Below are 18,062 nucleotides of genomic sequence, written 5' to 3'. Positions count from 1 at the left end.
CGCTAAGGAGGTTGAGCATGACCTTAAGTGCCTTTTGGCCATTCGAAGTTCATCTGTTGTGAATTCTCTGTTCAGTTCAGTGCCCCATTTTTTCTTAAGTGGATATTGAATCTTTAAATGACTATTACTTATGACTCATTGAGGTCAACAGTAAAAAGAAAATAACAAATGGGGCAGAAATAAATGAAAACAAAAGGTAGTTTCATATCACACTACCTTGCTGAAATAAGCAGGAATTTTCAAGGAGTTTATCACCACTGTAGAGAAGGCTCTTGCTTTGGAATGGAAACCTTAAGATGCCCTAAGGACAAGACTCCATCGACCTAAACCTTCAGTTCACAGAAGGAGTAAGCAAAGTGTTTCCCATTTGCAGGAAGCAGCTTTATACTAACCTGCTGCACCTTTGATCCAAGTGTGTTTGTTTTTATGCTGATTAAAATGTCAGTCTTAAGGATTTCTGTGAGTTCACAGCCAGTCTGTTCTATAAGAGCTTGTTTCTAGGAAAGGGTCCAAAGCTACTGAGAAACCCTGTCTCAAAAATCAAAACAACAAAAAAAGAAGTCAGACTTTCAGTGTCTCCCATCATGTGCTGCTCCCACAAACAAGAAAGAATAAAAATTTAATGTAGTGAGTTCTTAGTCTGTGATTACACTTCAGCATTGTTACAGGCATCTATGTTTGGAATAATCAGAAACCCAGTGAGGAGACTGAGAGTTCATTTCATGAAATTGTGAGAATGAAGCCTGGTGTTGTTTGTTCTCTCTCTCTCTCTCTCTCTCTCTCTCTCTCTCTCTCTCTCTCTCTCTCTGCTTATAGAGGCATGCAATGACGCTTCCAAATAAATGACACACATGGAGGTTTAATTCTTTTTTTAAATTCCTGGCCTTATCTTGCCTTGTTTCTAACCAATTTTTCTTAAATTACATTTTGCTTCAGGGCTTTTATCTTTCTCTACTGTGAATACCTTTCTTTACTTCTTACTCTGTGACTTGTTGTATACTTAGGCAGCTGGTTCCTGATGTCCCCCCCCTCTCTCTCTTCCTTTTTTCTTCCCATATTTCTCCAGTCATTTGTTCTATTTGCCTTCCAGACACTCTTATCCTTTCTGCCAAGCTATTTGCTGTTTTGTTTTTTATTATGCCTCTCAGGTGTTTTAGACAGGCACAGTATCACAACTTTCCAGAGTTAAACAAATGCAACATAAAAGAATACAACACATATTTGCATCATTGAAGCATATGTTCCACAGCATAAAAAAATAAAACACATCTTTAAATATTGTTCATCATTTAAATATTAAATATTGTTAAATATTCCACAACCTTTTCCTCTTTTTGTCTAAATCAAAGTGAAATAATTTAAATAACTTAGTTAAACTATGTACAGTAAAAGCACTTATCAAGTAAGAATTGCACTTACAATATACAGTCCATTTCTATTTAGCAGTTTCAGAGAAAAGACTCCATTATCCATCCCATCTTAGTGATCTCTGTGGCCTTGGAGCCTGTCTTGGAACTAGCTCTTGTATACCAGACTGGTGTTGAACTCACAGAGGTCCACCTGCCTCTGCCTCCCAAGTGCTGGGATTAAAGGTGTGAACCACCACTGCCTGGCTACTTAACTTACTTTCTATCATAGCTACAGGAAACTGAAACTCTAATTATTTAGCATTTAACTCCGTTCAAGACCTGAAATGGAATTAATATTCCTGAACAACAGAGACCCTGAGCTACCTGGACAATCACCCAAAGTTCTTTTGCAATATTGAACTACCATTTTCAACATAAAGGAAGGCTTTTCTCCAAAGTGGAAAATTTGAAGGACTATCCTGCCTTGCTTTGGCAAAGTTCATCAGTCACTTTCCTCTGTGTCCTGCAGAATGTCTGTCAGACTCTACTGTAAAGCAAAAATTCCAAAGCACTGTTCTGCCTTGTTTTGAAAATGTTCAGCAATCACTTTCCTGTAGGTCCTGCATGTAAAATCTGCACAACACACTATTGAGCAGCCAAAGGTAGTCGCAGGGTTTTTTCACCCAGTGGTTATTCTTGTCAGAATGAAAGCAACTCCAATGGAGTTTCTTCATGTTTTAAGCAAGTAAGTGCAATATTCTGTACATCTTTGAAGTGATTGAAAACCATTGTCTATCTAGATATATCACTGTAGGACCTTGAAAAAAAAATACCTAACATGAACAAATTTGATTGGTATAAGTGGTCAACTACTACCCTGAGTTTTCTGATTATCTTAAATAGTTTATAATAATAGTTTACAAAAATGAGAACTTTACCTTATACTTTTAAATGAGTTGCATAGCTAGAATACCTTAAATAAGAATATATATATATATATATATATATATATATATATATATTATAACAAAAACAATTTAAATGATTATCCAAATACTATTTTCCCCTAAATGATAACAAGTGCCTATGGTCCACCGAATAACCAAAAGCCTACCATATCCCATCTGTTGGAAATGTGGGTGTCATGTTCTTTATATTGCTTTCTGCTAAATATGGGTGAAGACATCCTTAGGGTTCCATGAAAATATTTGAGATAATGTCGAAGTCCTGGGAAGAACAGCTATAATCTTTGCTGATAGTGATCACTTGTTAAGATTTTGGAGGTCTTCCCTTATCAAACCTGATCAATGTCATTTCTTAAGAAATCCACAGCATTTAGTCTGCTCTGGAAACAAAACCTATTCTCAAAAATATTTTTTATTTCCATTTATGAGATACATTTTAAGTATATCTTAAAGTTAAGGTTACTTGACAATAAAAGAATAAATTAATTAACAAATTGGGGTACAGACCTAAACAGAAAGCTCTCAGCAGATGAATTGCAAAGGGCTGAGAGACACATAAGAAATGCTGAGCATGCTTAGCTATCAGAGAAATGCAAATCAAAACAGCTTTGAGATTCGATCTTACAGCTGTCTGAATGGCCAAGAACAAAAACACTGATGACAGCTTATTCTGTAGAGTATATGGGGTAAGGGCTACACTCCTCCATTGGTGGTCTACTAAGCTTGTACAGCTGCTTTGGAAATCAGTATGGTGATTTCTCAGAAAACTAGGAAACAATTTACCCCAAGTTTCAGCAATATTGCTGTTGGGTATATACCATAATGATATTCAATCATACCACAAAAACATGTGCTCAACTATGTTCACAGCAGCATTATTTGTAATAGCCATAACCTGAAAGCAACCTATGGTGTGGGAAGTCCTTTTATATATGTGTTGCTTTTATTACTTAATGAATAAAGAAGCTATTTTGGCCAGTGGCTTAACAAAATATTAGCTAGGTAGGAAAACTAAGCTAAATGCTATGAGAAAGAAAGTTGAGTCAGAAAGACACCATGGAGCGACCAGAGAAGAAAGATGCAAGCCACCAGCCACAACTTTGCTGGTAGGCCAGGAGCCTCATGGTAAAATATAAAATAATAAAAATGGGTTAATTTAAGAGATGAGTGAGCTAAAAATTCTTAAGCTATTGGTCAGTGTTGCAAATAATATCACTTCTTGGTGTTTATTTTGGTGCTGAGCATCTGGCAACCAACTAAATGCCTCCAAGAACAAACCTAGATGCCCCTCAACTAAAGAATGGATAGAGAAAATGTCTTAGATTTATACAATGGAGTACTACACAAAGGTAAAAAATAGTGACATCTTGAAATTTGTAGGCAATTGATGTATCTAGAAAAAAAACATATTGTGTGAGGTAGCTCAGACCTAAAAAGACAAATATAGTATGTACTCAGTCATAAGTGTCTTTTAGTCATAAAGTAAAGAGAATCCAGCCTAGAAGCTACAATACTAGAGCAACTAGACAACAGAAGACCCTAAGAAAGACATACATGGTTCTATATAGAATGGTGAAAAAGACTTGATTTCTGAGTAAATCAGCAGTGTGGGGGGTCAAAGGAGAAGGTAGAAGAAGGGGGGGGGAGGGAGTGTAGTGGGGAAAAATGTAAAGCTCATTAAAAAACCATAGGAACAAAAAGATAGCACAAAGTACCTGAATTGGTTCAGTTTTGCAGTGCTGTTTATAATCCCATGTCTTCCACCAGCTGCCCCATGCCCATCAGTCATCAAAAAGTTCAAAATCAATGCGATATTATTCAGAATCCTGACTCCCTGGATACTTCACATCTTTACATGCTTTTTAAAGTTTCTATTAGTGTTACTGTCTTTTTAAAGATTTTACTGTTTTCTAAATCTATTTCTTTCTATAAATTCCTATAGCTATTTTCTTTCTTAAGCCTATGCAAATTGTAAATTACTTTGGAAACTTTTTTACAGGTTTTTTTCTCTACCTGAACCTGTTTAACTGAATATCATTTAGCTATTTTGGGGGGGAAACAAAAGCCTTTAAACTGCTATGCATCATTCACTTCCCCTGTTAACTTTGACTGCAGGCTCCTGCTTCTCTGCTCATGAAAACCAAGCACTAATCTTGCAGCCAGGTGGAAATTGTGTTTCAGAAATTATATTCTACCTTCATATCACTGGGGATCTGATTTTTGTTCTGCTGTAACCTTTATTATTTATTTATTTATTTATTTATTTATTTATTTATTTATTTATTTTTTGGTTAGAAATTTTATGTACCAACTGCTCAAAGACTTCTGTAATGCAGAAACTCTTAAAGGAGCCATGAATTTTGAGCCCCACATTGGACACCTAAAAGTATTCAGTTGATTTTGGTCTTTCGGGGAACAAGACACCCAGCTTCCAAATAAATCACAGAGCTTTATTATTATTTACAAATCTCTAGCCTTACTTCTCTTGTTTCTAGCCATTTTTCTTAATAAGTTATTCCATCTACCTTTTATGTCTAGCTTTTTAATCTTTTTCTCTTCTCTATACCTTTCTTTACTTCTTATTCTGTAGCTCTTTGTATAGCTGGATGGCTGGCCCCTGGTGTCCTATCTTTTTCTTGTTTTTCTCCCAGGTTTCTCCTCACTTTTAGTCTCTAAGCCTTCCAGACCCTCATATCTTTTCCTGATAACCTATTGGCTGTTAATCTCTTTGTTAGCAAAATCAGGTGCTTAAGACAGCAAAGCATCATAGCTTCACAGAGTTAAAAAATGCAACAGATCTTTACATCATATTGTTGTAAAAGGAGTGGCGGGCCACTTCTCACCACCCGGCTAGCTTTACCTGAGATAATTACATGGAAACTGTATTCTTTTAAACACTGTCTGGCTCATTAGTTCTAACCTCTTATTGGCTAACTCTTACATATTCTTTTAACCCATTTCTATTAATCTGTACCACCACCACTTGACTGTGGCTTACCGGCATGAGTTTAACCAGTGTCCGTCTCGAAGAGAAGAGCCATGACATCTTCCTGACTCTGCTTTCTTTGTCCCAGCATTTTGTTCTGTCTACTCCACCCATCTAAGGGCTGGCCTATCAAAAGGCCAAGGCAACTTCTTTATTTAACCAATGAAAGTAACACATAGACAAAAGGCCCACCTACTCCAATTGAAAGAAATTATCTACAGCAAAAGTAAATATAACACATATGAAAATTGTAAATTTTGCAATAGCCTGCCTGGGTTGTGTTTTGAGACCAAATGATGTTGAGATACCTAAGCAATGAGACATCTTTCATGAAGAGCAAGCAATCTACAGGGATTGAAGGTAATCAAAGAGAGAGATGTATGAGAAGTTACAGGGAAAGGGCTATCTCAGTCCTTTGAAATTGAAGTTGCATTCATCTGAGATAGAGCTTCAGGATTTGATGTTTGTCCTGTGGTGCTTCAGTCTTGCCTTAGTCCAATCTTCCTCAGTATGTTTCCATTTTTCTCTTTTGGAATGTGGATAGTATTCTGTGCTATTGTATGTTAGAAAGATGTAACACGTTTTTTTTTTTTTTTTGATTTTAGAAGATGTCACTCTCAAGCGATTATCTTCAGTGTCACAAAAGACTTTGGACATTTAAACATTGTAAGGGATTTTGCTAACTATAAAGATCATTGAAGTGACTAAAGCACATTCTTCATGGATGACCATGAGCCTTTAATGACTTGGGTCAAAATGTTGATGATTAAATTAAAAACCTCCCCAAATAGGAAGATGCATTTGAGCTTATATCATTCCTTAGTGACTTTCTGCTGATTGCTTTTGAAATCATTAGTAGGAGGAGACTTTCCGAATGAATTCCTCATTGGGAATGTGATGTGAGTCTCTATTGCCTCACCCTTTTTCCTGTTCTTTGTGTACTGTGTTATGTTTGATACTAATCAGTAAGCTTCCTTCTTGTGCTGTGTTGCCTTTACCACCATAATGGTAATGTTACATAAAATTCAGTATAAATTAATGATAGTCTGTGATAAGGCAGTTTAGTAACCGCTGTTTGAATCTTCTTGTTTGTAAGTGTTTGGAGACAATATTTGTCCATGTAGCCCTAGCTGTCCTGAAAATAGTTCTGTACACCAGTCTGGCCTCAATCTCAGAGATCCTCTGACTCTGTATCCCAAGTTCTGTGACTAAAGGTGGGCTAACATTCCTTTCTTTTGCTTTTATATTATTGATTGATGGTTTTGTCTCTGTCAAACATATGCTATTATATTGTGATTCCCCCTTATCTTGAATATAAAAATTTGGAAGAAGGTATCATTTTGTTTCCTGAAATGGCATGTATTTATGACATTAATAATACCTTAGCCTTCTGATTTCATTTGACTGCAGGTGCATCACCTTCCTGCCTGTAATTTTTGTTTTGTAATATTTTTATTGTTTATGAGCATTTTCTTGTATGCATATATATACACCACCTGGTCTTCACAGTGATCAAAACATGATCACAGAAATCCTGAGCTTGGACTAATGAATAGTTGTGATCCCCTGGTAAATACTGACAATTGGCCGGGTGGTGGTGGTGCATGTCTTTAATCCCAGCACTCGGGAGGCAAAGGCAGGAGGATCTCTGTGAGTTCAAGGCCAGCCTGGTCTACAAGAGCTAGTTCCAGGACAGGCACCTAAAAGGTACAGAGAAACCCTGTCTTGAAAATAAAAAGTACCAGCAATTGAGCCTACCTATATGCAAGCCAGCTTCTTCGCCTTATTTTGAGCTTTCTCTCCTGTCCTATGTTGATTACTTGTGATAACATTTAAATTGCTAATGTTTTCATGTCTCAATGTGTAACTTTTTACATATACAGTGCCTTTTAGTAAAGTTTTATTAATGTTAGAGTTTAAATTGACACACTTCAGTTTTTTGGAAGATGAATACAAAACTGCAGTGAATGCTTTATAGGAACGTCACCTAACACCTCTGTTTTTTTCTATAATTTTTTCGTTTGTTTGTTTGTTGGTGTTTTTTTTTTTGATGATTTATACATAGATAACAGGTTCTTAGTATGTAATTCTGACTGTCCTAGACATGATTGAATAGACTTGTCTGGCATTCAATTTCGTGGTCTCTGCTTTCTGAGTCCTGGAATTAGAGGCATGATCCAATGTACGCAGTTTACCCATTTTGTTCTTTGTTTTTGTAGGCCCTAATTAATTGTCCATACAATTTTTTCCTATATGACCTCTGTACTGCTGATCTATTTGCTTGTCTCTCTATGTTTGTTTATAGGCATTCCTCTTACAGGTGATATCCCATTCAAGGACTAAAAATGATAGTGGTGAACCACTTATTTAGTTTCCTTCAAATGATACTTGGCAACTAAATCATAATGTCTATGATATGGAATAATTGTGGGGAAGACCCAGAGTTATGTAAATATACTGTCGAAGAATTAAACATTTACAATATTGCCATTATCATGCTTTCATTATACATATGCTCTGAAAATTTTAGAATGCAGTGACCTATGATGATGTGCATATTGATTTCACTTTGGAAGAATGGACTTTGCTGCATCCTTCCCAGAAGAATCTCTATGAAGATGTTATGCTGGAGACCTACAGGAACCTCACTATTATAGGTAAGACTGAATTTTCTTTTATGTTTCAAATAAGGGGACAACAGTTCATTCTTTTTTGTGTTATCCAATTTGATCAAGAAAGAAGAGGAATGGGGTAAATAAATAAGGCATGGTTCTAAGGTTCAGAGAAGATAGCAATTAAAATTTTGCATCACTTTCAATATTACATATATTTTCTGGTACTATATTTTAGGATACAGTTGGGAAGACCATAATATTGAAAAGCATTCTCCATGGTCTAGAAGATATGAAAGGTAATTTTCATGTGCAAGCTAATATAAATTTTCCTTTGTAGAAACAGTGTGTAATGGAAGTTTTAAAAACAATATAATAAATAATGACACTTTATGTGAGTGCATCAATGATAATTATATTATCACAAAACCATGTACGTCAGTTTCAGCTGGATGAATTGCATTTGAAAGCCACACTTTTAAGAAAGAAACTAAGGAGACAGTGTCTTAACAGATATCACTATTTGAGTCATAGCATCATGAGATCTGTGCTGTAAAATTGTCAATCAATTTCTTCCTTACCCCTCATATTACAAAAATTATAAACATTGAAGTGGTGATAAGTATGTCTCCAAGACTTTCTAACATGCAAATTGTCCATGTTGAAGCTTGTGTGACTTATATACTTGATGTGATTGTGCTAAGTTTATTAAGGGTACAATTAGAGTCAAGAATGAAGGGGCAGTTATGGAGAAACCTTAATCCCTGTACCACAAGTCTATGAGGAGAGAGGATCAATCTCTGTGAAATTAATTGTAATCCTTTTATTTGATATTTTTCCTCTACTAGGTATATTATATTTCACTCTAGATACAAGCCTTAATGATCATAGAGATATGGAAAGACATAACATACTTCTCTCTCAGAATAATTAGAAGATATGTAGCAGTCCCCATGCTGAGAATGCTTGTTAATTATCATTCAAGTATTAATTTGATATTATCTTTCAACATCAATACAATCAAAAAATGCACATTGCAGAAAATTCCCATGAGTACTAGAAATAAGTAATACTTCTGTTTGTCCTAGTTTACTTAGCAAATACAGTCTCTCTAACAGTATAGGAAAATTGATAAATACAATAGGATATTAGATATCTGAGCTTTTCCAGTTCTCTCCAAATATGTGAAAAATTTTATATACAAAAATAATTCTCTAAATGTGGCTCATATAATAAAGGATCTTACCATCAATGGTATCTTCAAAGCTGTAAAATATCCCTAGTAAATGAAAACAGCATGAATATAAACACAGTGATAAACCTTAATATCTAATACCTCTTTAAATTTGAAACAAATTTAAAAATTATTTGATATAGTTACAAAGATTCAGCAGGTTTTGAATGTGATAACACTTTTTCATGTGCCATTTCCTTGTAGGCATGAAAGAAGTCAAACTGGAGGGAAATCTTATGAATATTCTCAAAATATTAAAGCCGTTGCATGCGACAGTCATCTTCAAAGGCAGAAAAGAACACATACTGGAGAGAAGTCCTATGAATGTACTCAGTGCGGTAAAACCTTTGCACGTCACAGTCATCTTCAAATGCATAAAAGAACTCATACTGGAGAAAAACCTTATGAATGTACTCAGTGTGGTAAAGCGTTTGCATGTATGAGTACTCTTCATAGACATATAAGAACCCATACTGGAGAGAAACCCTATGAATGTAATCAGTGTGGTAAAGCCTTTTCCCGTAATAGTAATCTTGAAATACATAAAAGAATACATACTGGAGAGAAACCCTACGAATGTACTCAGTGTGGTAAGGTCTTTGTATGTTACAATAGTCTCCGAATACATAAAAGAATGCATACTGGAGAGAAACCCTATGAATGTGATCAGTGTGGTAAAACCTTTGCAAGGCACAGTCATCTTCACATGCATAAAAGAACACATACTGGAGAAAAACCTTATGAATGTACTCAGTGTGGTAAAGCCTTTGCATATATCAGTACTTTTCATACCCATATAAGAACCCATACTGGAGAGAAACCCTATGAATGCAATCAGTGTGGTAAAGCATTTGCCAGTCACCGAAATCTTGAAATACATAAAAGAATTCATACTGGAGAGAAACCCTATGAATGTAATCAATGTGGTAAAGCCTTTGTATGTTATAATAGTCTTCAAATTCATGAAAGAACACATACTGGAGAGAAACCTTATGAATGTGATCAGTGTGGTAAAGCCTTTGCATGTCACAGTCATCTTCAACTTCATAAAAGAACACATACTGGAGAAAAACCATATGAATGTACTCAGTGTGGCAAAACCTTTTCGGGTATCAGTACTCTCCATAGACATATAAGAACCCATACTGGAGAGAAGCCCTATGAATGTAATCAGTGTGGTAAAGCCTTCGCCCGTCACAGTAATCTTGAAATACATAAAAGAACCCATACTGGAGAGAAACCCTATGAATGTAATCAATGTGGTAAAGCCTTTGTATATTACAGTAGTCTCCGAATACACAAAAGAATGCATACTGGAGAGAAACCCTATGAATGTAATCAATGTGATAAAGCCTTTACATGTCACAGTCATCTTCAAATGCATAAAAGAACACATACTGGAGAGAAACCTTATGAATGTAATCAGTGTGGTAAATGCTTTGCAAGTCAGAGTCATCTTCACATTCATAAAATAACACATACTGGAGAGAAACCCTATAAATGTACTCAGTGTGATAAAGCCTTTACGTATCGCAGTGTTCTTAAAAGGCATAAAAAAACACATACTGGAGAGATACCCTATGAATGTAATTAGTTGGTAAAACCTTTATAAGTCAGGATTGTCTTCTCATTCATAAAAGAACACCAACTGTAGAAAAATCCTATGAATGTACTCAGTGTAGTAAATCCTTTGTATATAACAATAATCTCTGAATACATGAAGAACCTATACTGGAGAGAGACCCTGTATGTGTAATCAGTGTGGTAGAGCCTTTGCATGTAATAATCATCTTGAAATGCATAAATGAACACTTACAGAAGAGAAACCCTATAAATGTCATCAGTATGGTAAAGTTTTTGCATGTCATGTTGATATTCAAAGGCACAAAACACATCCTTGAGAAAAATCCCTTGAATGTAATTATTGTGGTAAAGTCTTTTGTACGTCACAGTCATTTTCAAAACCAAAAGAACGCATAATGGAGAGAAACCCTATGAATGAAATCAATTTAGTAAAGATTTTGCATCTCAGTTGTCTTCAAAGGCATAAAAGGACACATACTGGAGAGAAACCCTATAAATGCGATCAATGTAATAAAGCCTTTGGGTATTGCAACGTTCTTCAAAGGCATAAGATAACACATACTTGAGAAAATCACTATGAATGTATTCAGTGTTGTAATGCCTTTTCATGTCACTGTCATTTTCAAATGCATAGAAGAAGACATACTAGAGAGAAATCCTATGAATGTAATTAGATGGTAAAGCTTTGAATGTAATGGTGCACCTTCTGATGCACAAAAGACCACATACTTGACAGAAACCCTATGAATGTACTCAGTGTGGTAAAGTCTTTACATGCTACAACAATCTCCTTATACACACTGGAGAGAAAATCAGTGACGTAAAGGTTTGCATGTAGTAGTTATCAAATGCATAAAAATACTCTTACTGGAGACAAACCCTGTGTATGTAATCAATAATGTAAAGCTTTGCATGTCACAGTCATCTTGAAATGCATAAAAGAACACATACCTTAGAGAAACCCATGAATGTAATCAGTCTGGTAAATCATTTGCATATCTCAATGGTCTTCGAAGGCATAAAAGAACACATACTGGAGAGAAATTCTATGAATATATTTAGTGTGTTACACCCTTTTATGTCACAATAAATTTTGAATACATTAAAGAACCTGTTTTGGCTGAAACCCAATGAATGTACTCATTGTGGTCAACCCTTTGCCTGTCAAAAAGTCTATAAAAGAATAAATGAACAAATACTGGAGAGCACGTAATCTGAGGATTAGCATGTATTCACACACTGAGAACTCCTTAATTATTCATACTCTGTCTTGATGTAATTCATTATCAAGTCACAGTACAAACTGGAGAACATATACTCTGTGGATTACCATGTGTTCATTTCACTTATAGAGAATTTAATAGTTTACTCATACCCTGTTTTGATGTAATTCTATATCAAATTGCCACAGACACATGAAGGCTCCCTCTCAACTGCTTCTGAAGGCCCAAAATTAGAGCCTGTTTTTATCCTAACAGATATTCAGGATATCTAAATATACTTTTTTTTTTTTTTTTTTTGTAATATGAGGTTACCTGCCAAGTGGTTGCCTTTGGGATACTTGGTCTAGAGTGGCTTTGGTACCTAAACAGCATAATGCTGATGACTTGATGCCTCTAAGTGTTAAAGCAATTGAATTTTTAAGTTGTCCTTTGTATCGTGTTAAAGAAATCTTTTTTTTTAAATGTTCTCCTTGCTTTTATATTTTGATATAGTAGTATATGGAAAATTAAACATGGACAATTTCAATATTCATTGGAATTCTCTCCCAGTATTTTTTATGGCTTCTTTTTCATTAATATTTATCTCTATATTTTTTGCTAATTTATCTAAATCCCCATGCCTGTACCTTGGTAAGAGGTGTTTTTGTTTAGGTCAATTCCCGATATATGATGCCCAATGTGGGATGGTCACTGACATATAGTACCACAATGTGGGGCTAACCAGTGAACCCTGAAATGAACATAAGTGTGGCCAGCTGTACAAGATAGTATGTGAGGGAACCCACAAGAATACTCTGTACCAGATCCACTGCCACTCATCCATGAAGGGACTTTATCTCCCAAGTGGTACATGGGAGCTTTCTCTTGCTTCAGCTGATACCAAGCTAATAAACACTCAGTTTCCTCACTAGTTCATCAAGTTTTCATCATCTTTTCTCCCAGAAATACAAAGAGAAAAGATGGAGTCTGTTTTGTCTTCACATCCCATGTGACAGACACCTGGTATTAAAAATAGAAAACAAATACTTACAAATCACTAACATTCCTAACCTACTCATTATTTTACAAGCTCAACAACACTGACCATAGATAAGCAAATACCCACAGATGTCATTCCTTATCTGGGAGCCAGCACAATACCAACCTCATGGTTGGGAACACATTTAGCCATGCTGTGTCCTGATGACAAATGACTCCTTTAAGGGTATGATCAATCAGTGGAGAAGACCTCAAGACAGGACATGCAAATCTGTGGTAACTGAGCACAGTTACTGAACTGACACATTTCTCTAAGGACTCAGAAAGGGTCAGGTTCCCAAGGTGTCTTTTTCCTGAATGAGGATGTGTATATTTTTCTACAAAGAATATATAAGTTTCTTAGGACCAAAAGGAAAGAGCATTGGTATGTTTTAATACTTTTGTAATAGCTCAAGATTTAATTTATGTGTTCCTTGACATTACCTATGAATATGTGTGTTGCACAATCTTAGAAGTATAAACAGGTTATGGACACATTTTCTTTACCCAATTCAGTCCTACTCATCACCGATACCTTTTTTTGAACTCTGTGTGTAAATATGCCTGTTGAGGCCATTAATGGACTCATATATGTATACTTTATTGCTCACTACTTGGCACTGGAGAATAAATTATGGGGTTCATCTCTAGAAAAAAACTACTTTTTTCACTCTGGGCAGTAAAAATTACTGATAGCTCCTCACCTAGTGGTAGGGTTCTACAAGACCTCCACCATCCCAATTGCTATTTTTTTGTCATCATTCAGGTGTTCATAAGAAGCCATATTGTTGAATTTTTATGATCGTAGTTCTTTCGTATTTATAAGATACACTCTCAGAGAAGACATACTGGTTTCATTGTTCTTACAGTATTTCCACACACTCTTCTGAATTGTTCTCTGAGCCTGAGGTATGAGACTGCCGTTATATGTGTAATGGGTTTAACTTTCTTTCTATCAATTATTTTAATTGTTACACCAATATATAGTAGATCCATTTTGAGATAATTTTTATATCAAATGAGAGATCAAGATTTATTGCCTTACTGTTTGTTGGATATCTAGTTTTGATAACAATATTTGTAAATGAGTCTGTATTTTCTCTGACATATTTTTGACAACTTTGTATAAAAGGATTGAGCTGTAACCTTTTCAATAAATATCTATGTCCTCTGTTGAGGGAGGCTGCTTGTTTGTTTCCTGGCCACCCAGACTTGTTTCCTAACCGTCTCACATTTAGGCAAGTTTAGTAGCCATTTTTCTATGGGTCATGTCCAGTTTATACAGCAGGTTTTCAAGTATTCCAGGCAAGAGCAGTTTCTTGCCCAAACGGCTAGAAAACTTTTTAAAGACCTCTTTGATGCTCATCATCCTCTTGAGTTAGATTGGTGCTTCCAGAAGCAGATGTGTCTCATTGACATCAAAAGGCTAAGATCTTAAGCATTCTAAATGTGATATTTTGAAGGCCTCTGAAAGCCTTAATGAAAACCTATATAACTGAAATATATCTTTGTATATCTAGAAAACATAACATGACTACAAGCTTGACTATTACAGATGACTATTAACCTATATTTCTTAATTATGTGTTATATTTTAAATGAGCTGCACAAACATAATACCTTAATGAAGAGCAGAAATATACATATAACAAAATAGACCTAAAATGTTTATCACTAGACCAAAACCCATATCAATGCAAGATGTTGATCTCTGTATAATATTCCCCTTTAAATGTAAACAAACATTTATAAGCAATATTTCAGAGTTTGTGCATAGATCTCTCCAAGCTGTTTGTTGCTTTTTGTTGGGAGAAGTAATTTTGGGGGTGTACAAATTGACCTTTTGGGAGTTCTTGGCCCATCAAATGATATTTGCTGGTAAGGAGTCCACAGCTTTCTAATTTCTGTGGAAACAAGTGCAGAACGTCTTTTACAAAGCAACAGATACTTAGAACAAAATTTTGAAGATGCCTTTAAAATACATATGGTTAGTTTAGCAGCCTGTACAATGAAATGTCTCTCTGTACTTAGTTCAATCACAGTCAAAAATTCAAAGAATTTTTCTTACTGTATATATTTTTGTACAAGTTGACTGTCAATTTAAAGATTTTGTTTTACTTTAAAATCTATTTAGTTTTTATAGCTCTCTATACCCCTTTTCTTCCCTCTTCTGAATCTACAAGCATTTATTCAACACTGACCCTTTTAGAGGCATTTTAAAAATCCGAATCTGTCTTTATGGCATATCTGTAATCCTTTTCTGACCAGGACCACTTCTTAAATTGCAATGCAGCTTGGCTAGGACTAATGCTGCTTTTCCTTTTGGCTCTGCTCAGTTCAACATGGTGGAGTTTCATTCACTGCCCCTGTTACTTCCAGAAGCTCACCACCTCAAATTTGGTAACCATTTGGACCATGCTGCCGCCAAGTAACATGCAGCATGCTGCCCACAAACCTCATTGAAGTGCTTGTCCTCCTGAAATAGCCAGATATCATGCTGACAGCGTGGATCAGGAACCCCTATTGAGAAACCATGGATACTGCTAGCAAACAGCCCATCCAAAAATATAAAAATTGCTCCCTACCAAGAAGATGTGCTTAACTCTGTTCTTACAGAATTCTTTCCAAGCTTTCTCAGGTTTATGTGGATGTTTTCAGCCCCGTGTTGGCATGCCAATTTGTTTGGGGAGGCTTTTTGTTTATTTATTTTTCCATTCAAAAATTTTCACTTTCCTCCCCCCATTTCCCTCCCACTCCCCCACTCAGCCTCCTTCCTTTCCCTCCAGTTTTAAGAGAGGGCAGGGTATCCTGCCCTGTGGGAAGTTCAAGGCCCTCCTCCCTCCACCAGGCCTAGGAAGGTGTGCATCCAGAGTAGGGTCACAAAAAACCAGTACATGGAGTGGAAACAAGTCAGGGTGCCATTATTAATGGCTTCTCAGTCAGCCCCCATTGTCAGCAACATTCAGAGAGACCGGATTGATCACATGCTTGGCCTGTCCCAGTCCAGCTGGATTTTGGTGAGCTCCCATTAGATCAGTCCCACCATCTTAGTGGGTGGACCAACCCATTGTGGTCCTGACTTCCTTGCTCAACTTCTCCCTTCTTTTGCTCTTCAACTGGACTTGGGAGCTCACTCCAGTGCTCTGATGTGGGTCTCTATCTCTATCTCCATCCATTGCCGGACTAAGGTTTTATGATGATATTCGAGATATTCATTAGTGTGATTATGGGACAAAGCCAGTTCAGGACCCTCTTCTCTGTTGCCCAAGGACCTAGCTGGGTACATCCACATGGACACCTGGGATCCCCTTTAGAGGCAAGTCTCTTGCCAACCCTAAAATGGCTGCCTTAAAGTAGATATCTTCTTCCATGCTCCTATATCTACTCCTGCTCCAACTCCACCCTCCCACTCCCCCAAGCTCTCTCCTCTCCAGTCTTTTCCTTCTATCTTCTCTCTCTCCCTTTCCCTTCTCCCCACCCCACCCCCATGCTCCCAACATTTGTCCGGTGACCTTGTCTGCTTTTTTTTTCCCTTAGACTTGTTTATTCAAGCATCCGAACACACTCTTTCCACTTCCTCCCCTTCTCCCAATACCCTCCGGCTCCCCCCACTCTCCCCACTCCCTTTCCTCCTCCCTCACCATTCCCAATAACAGTCAGGGTTTCCTGCCCTGTAGGAAATCCAAGTTCCTTCCCGTCCCTCCAGGTCCAAGAAGGTGAGCATCCAAACAGGTCAGGATCCCAAAAAGCCAGTCCATGCAGACGAAACAAGACCCAGTGCCATTGTCAATGGCTTCTCAGTCATCATTTGGAACTTGGGGGCTCAGTCAGCCCCCATGTCAACCATATTCAGAGAGTCCGGTTTGATCACATGCTCGTTCAGTCCCAGTCCAGCTGGCCTTGGTGAGCTCTCATTCGATCAGTCCCCTTGAATCAGTGGGTGAATGCACCCTTCACGGTCCTGACTACCAGTGCTCCAATGTGGGTCTCCATCTCTATCTCCATCCATCGTCAGATGAAGGCCCCCTCTTATTTTGCTTTCCTTACTCACGATCTCCCTCCCTCTGCTTGACTCCGGTTATTATTTATTTATTTATTTATTTTGGGTAGTGGAATATATGTTTTTCCCTTCTTTGAGTTGTGCTTGTGAAGGGTCGCTAGATGTCTGAGTTATTGTAGGCAGTGTTGGGAATGTTGGATTCCTTGGGTTGTGATTTGCCTTCTAATACTTTCTGTAAGGCTGGATTTGTAGCTACGTATTGCTTAAATTTGTTTTTATCCTGGAATATTTTGTTTTCTCCGTTGATAGTGAACGATAGCTTGGCTGAGCAAAGTAGTCTGGGCTTGCATCCATGGTCTCTTAGTTTCTGCAGTACCTCTATCCAGGACCTTCTGGCTTTCATGGTTTCCATAGAGAAGTCTGGTGTAAGTCTGATAGGTTACCTTTATAAGTTACTTGATCTTTTTCCTTTGCTGCTCTTAATATTCTCTCTTTAATCTGAATGTTTTGTGTTTTGATTATTATATGATGAGGGGATTTTTTTTGATCCAGCCTATTCAGTGTTCTGTATGCTTCTTGAACCTTCATAGGGATATCGTTCTTTAGGTTGGGGAAGTTTTCTTCTATAATTTTGTTGAATATATTTTCTGGACCTTTGATCTGCAATTCTTCTCCTTCTTCTACCCCTATTTGTAACATGTGGGCCAGCTTGTTGAGGTTTCTGTCCCGCCCAGTACCCCAACAAGCCAGCAAGTCCCAAGGAAAAATCACACACAAGACTCCATAAGATTATAAACTGATTGGCTCATTAGGTCAGGCTTCTTGTTAACTCTTATAACTTATATTAACCCATTATTCTCATCTACGTTAGCCATAATGGTTCCGTACCTTTTTCAGCTGGGCAGGTTACATGCTGTCTCTACGGTGGTCTGCGCAGGAGTGTCGGAGGAACCTCTCTGCTTCCCAGAATTCTCCTGTTCTCATTGCATCACCTCTACTTCCTGTCTGGTATTCCCGCCTATACTGCCTGCCTGGCCAATCAGCGTTTTATTAAAATATGATTGACAGAATACAGACAATTCTCCCACATCA

At 36.9% G+C, this 18,062-nt stretch overlaps 1 protein-coding gene across 3 annotated transcripts in view; it reads left to right on the top strand.

The window, feature by feature from the left end:
- The window catches only part of LOC146894222 (uncharacterized), a 41,121-nt gene extending 26,974 nt beyond the window's left edge, over positions 1-14,147 (top strand). For 2 of the 3 annotated variants that reach the window (XM_085690718.2, XM_087907163.1), the window contains exons 2-4: positions 7,831-7,957; positions 8,151-8,211; positions 9,351-14,147. In XM_085690718.2, coding sequence (XP_085546844.2) covers positions 7,831-7,957; positions 8,151-8,211; positions 9,351-10,740 — 1,578 coding nt within the window. In that variant the 3' untranslated portion in view covers positions 10,741-14,147. Of the gene's footprint in view, positions 1-5,905; positions 5,967-7,830; positions 7,958-8,150; positions 8,212-9,350 lie in introns of all 3 variants that reach the window. The other variant, XM_087907164.1, reaches the window with a different exon arrangement.
- The last annotated feature ends 3,915 nt before the right edge of the window (positions 14,148-18,062 follow it).

This window comes from Myodes glareolus, chromosome 6, assembly GCF_982192425.1.
Source record: "Myodes glareolus chromosome 6, mMyoGla1.1, whole genome shotgun sequence".
In the NCBI taxonomy this organism is placed as follows: domain Eukaryota; kingdom Metazoa; phylum Chordata; class Mammalia; order Rodentia; family Cricetidae; genus Myodes; species Myodes glareolus.
The sequence above is the reverse complement of the archived record's forward strand: the minus strand, read 5'-3'. Positions and strand labels throughout refer to the sequence as shown.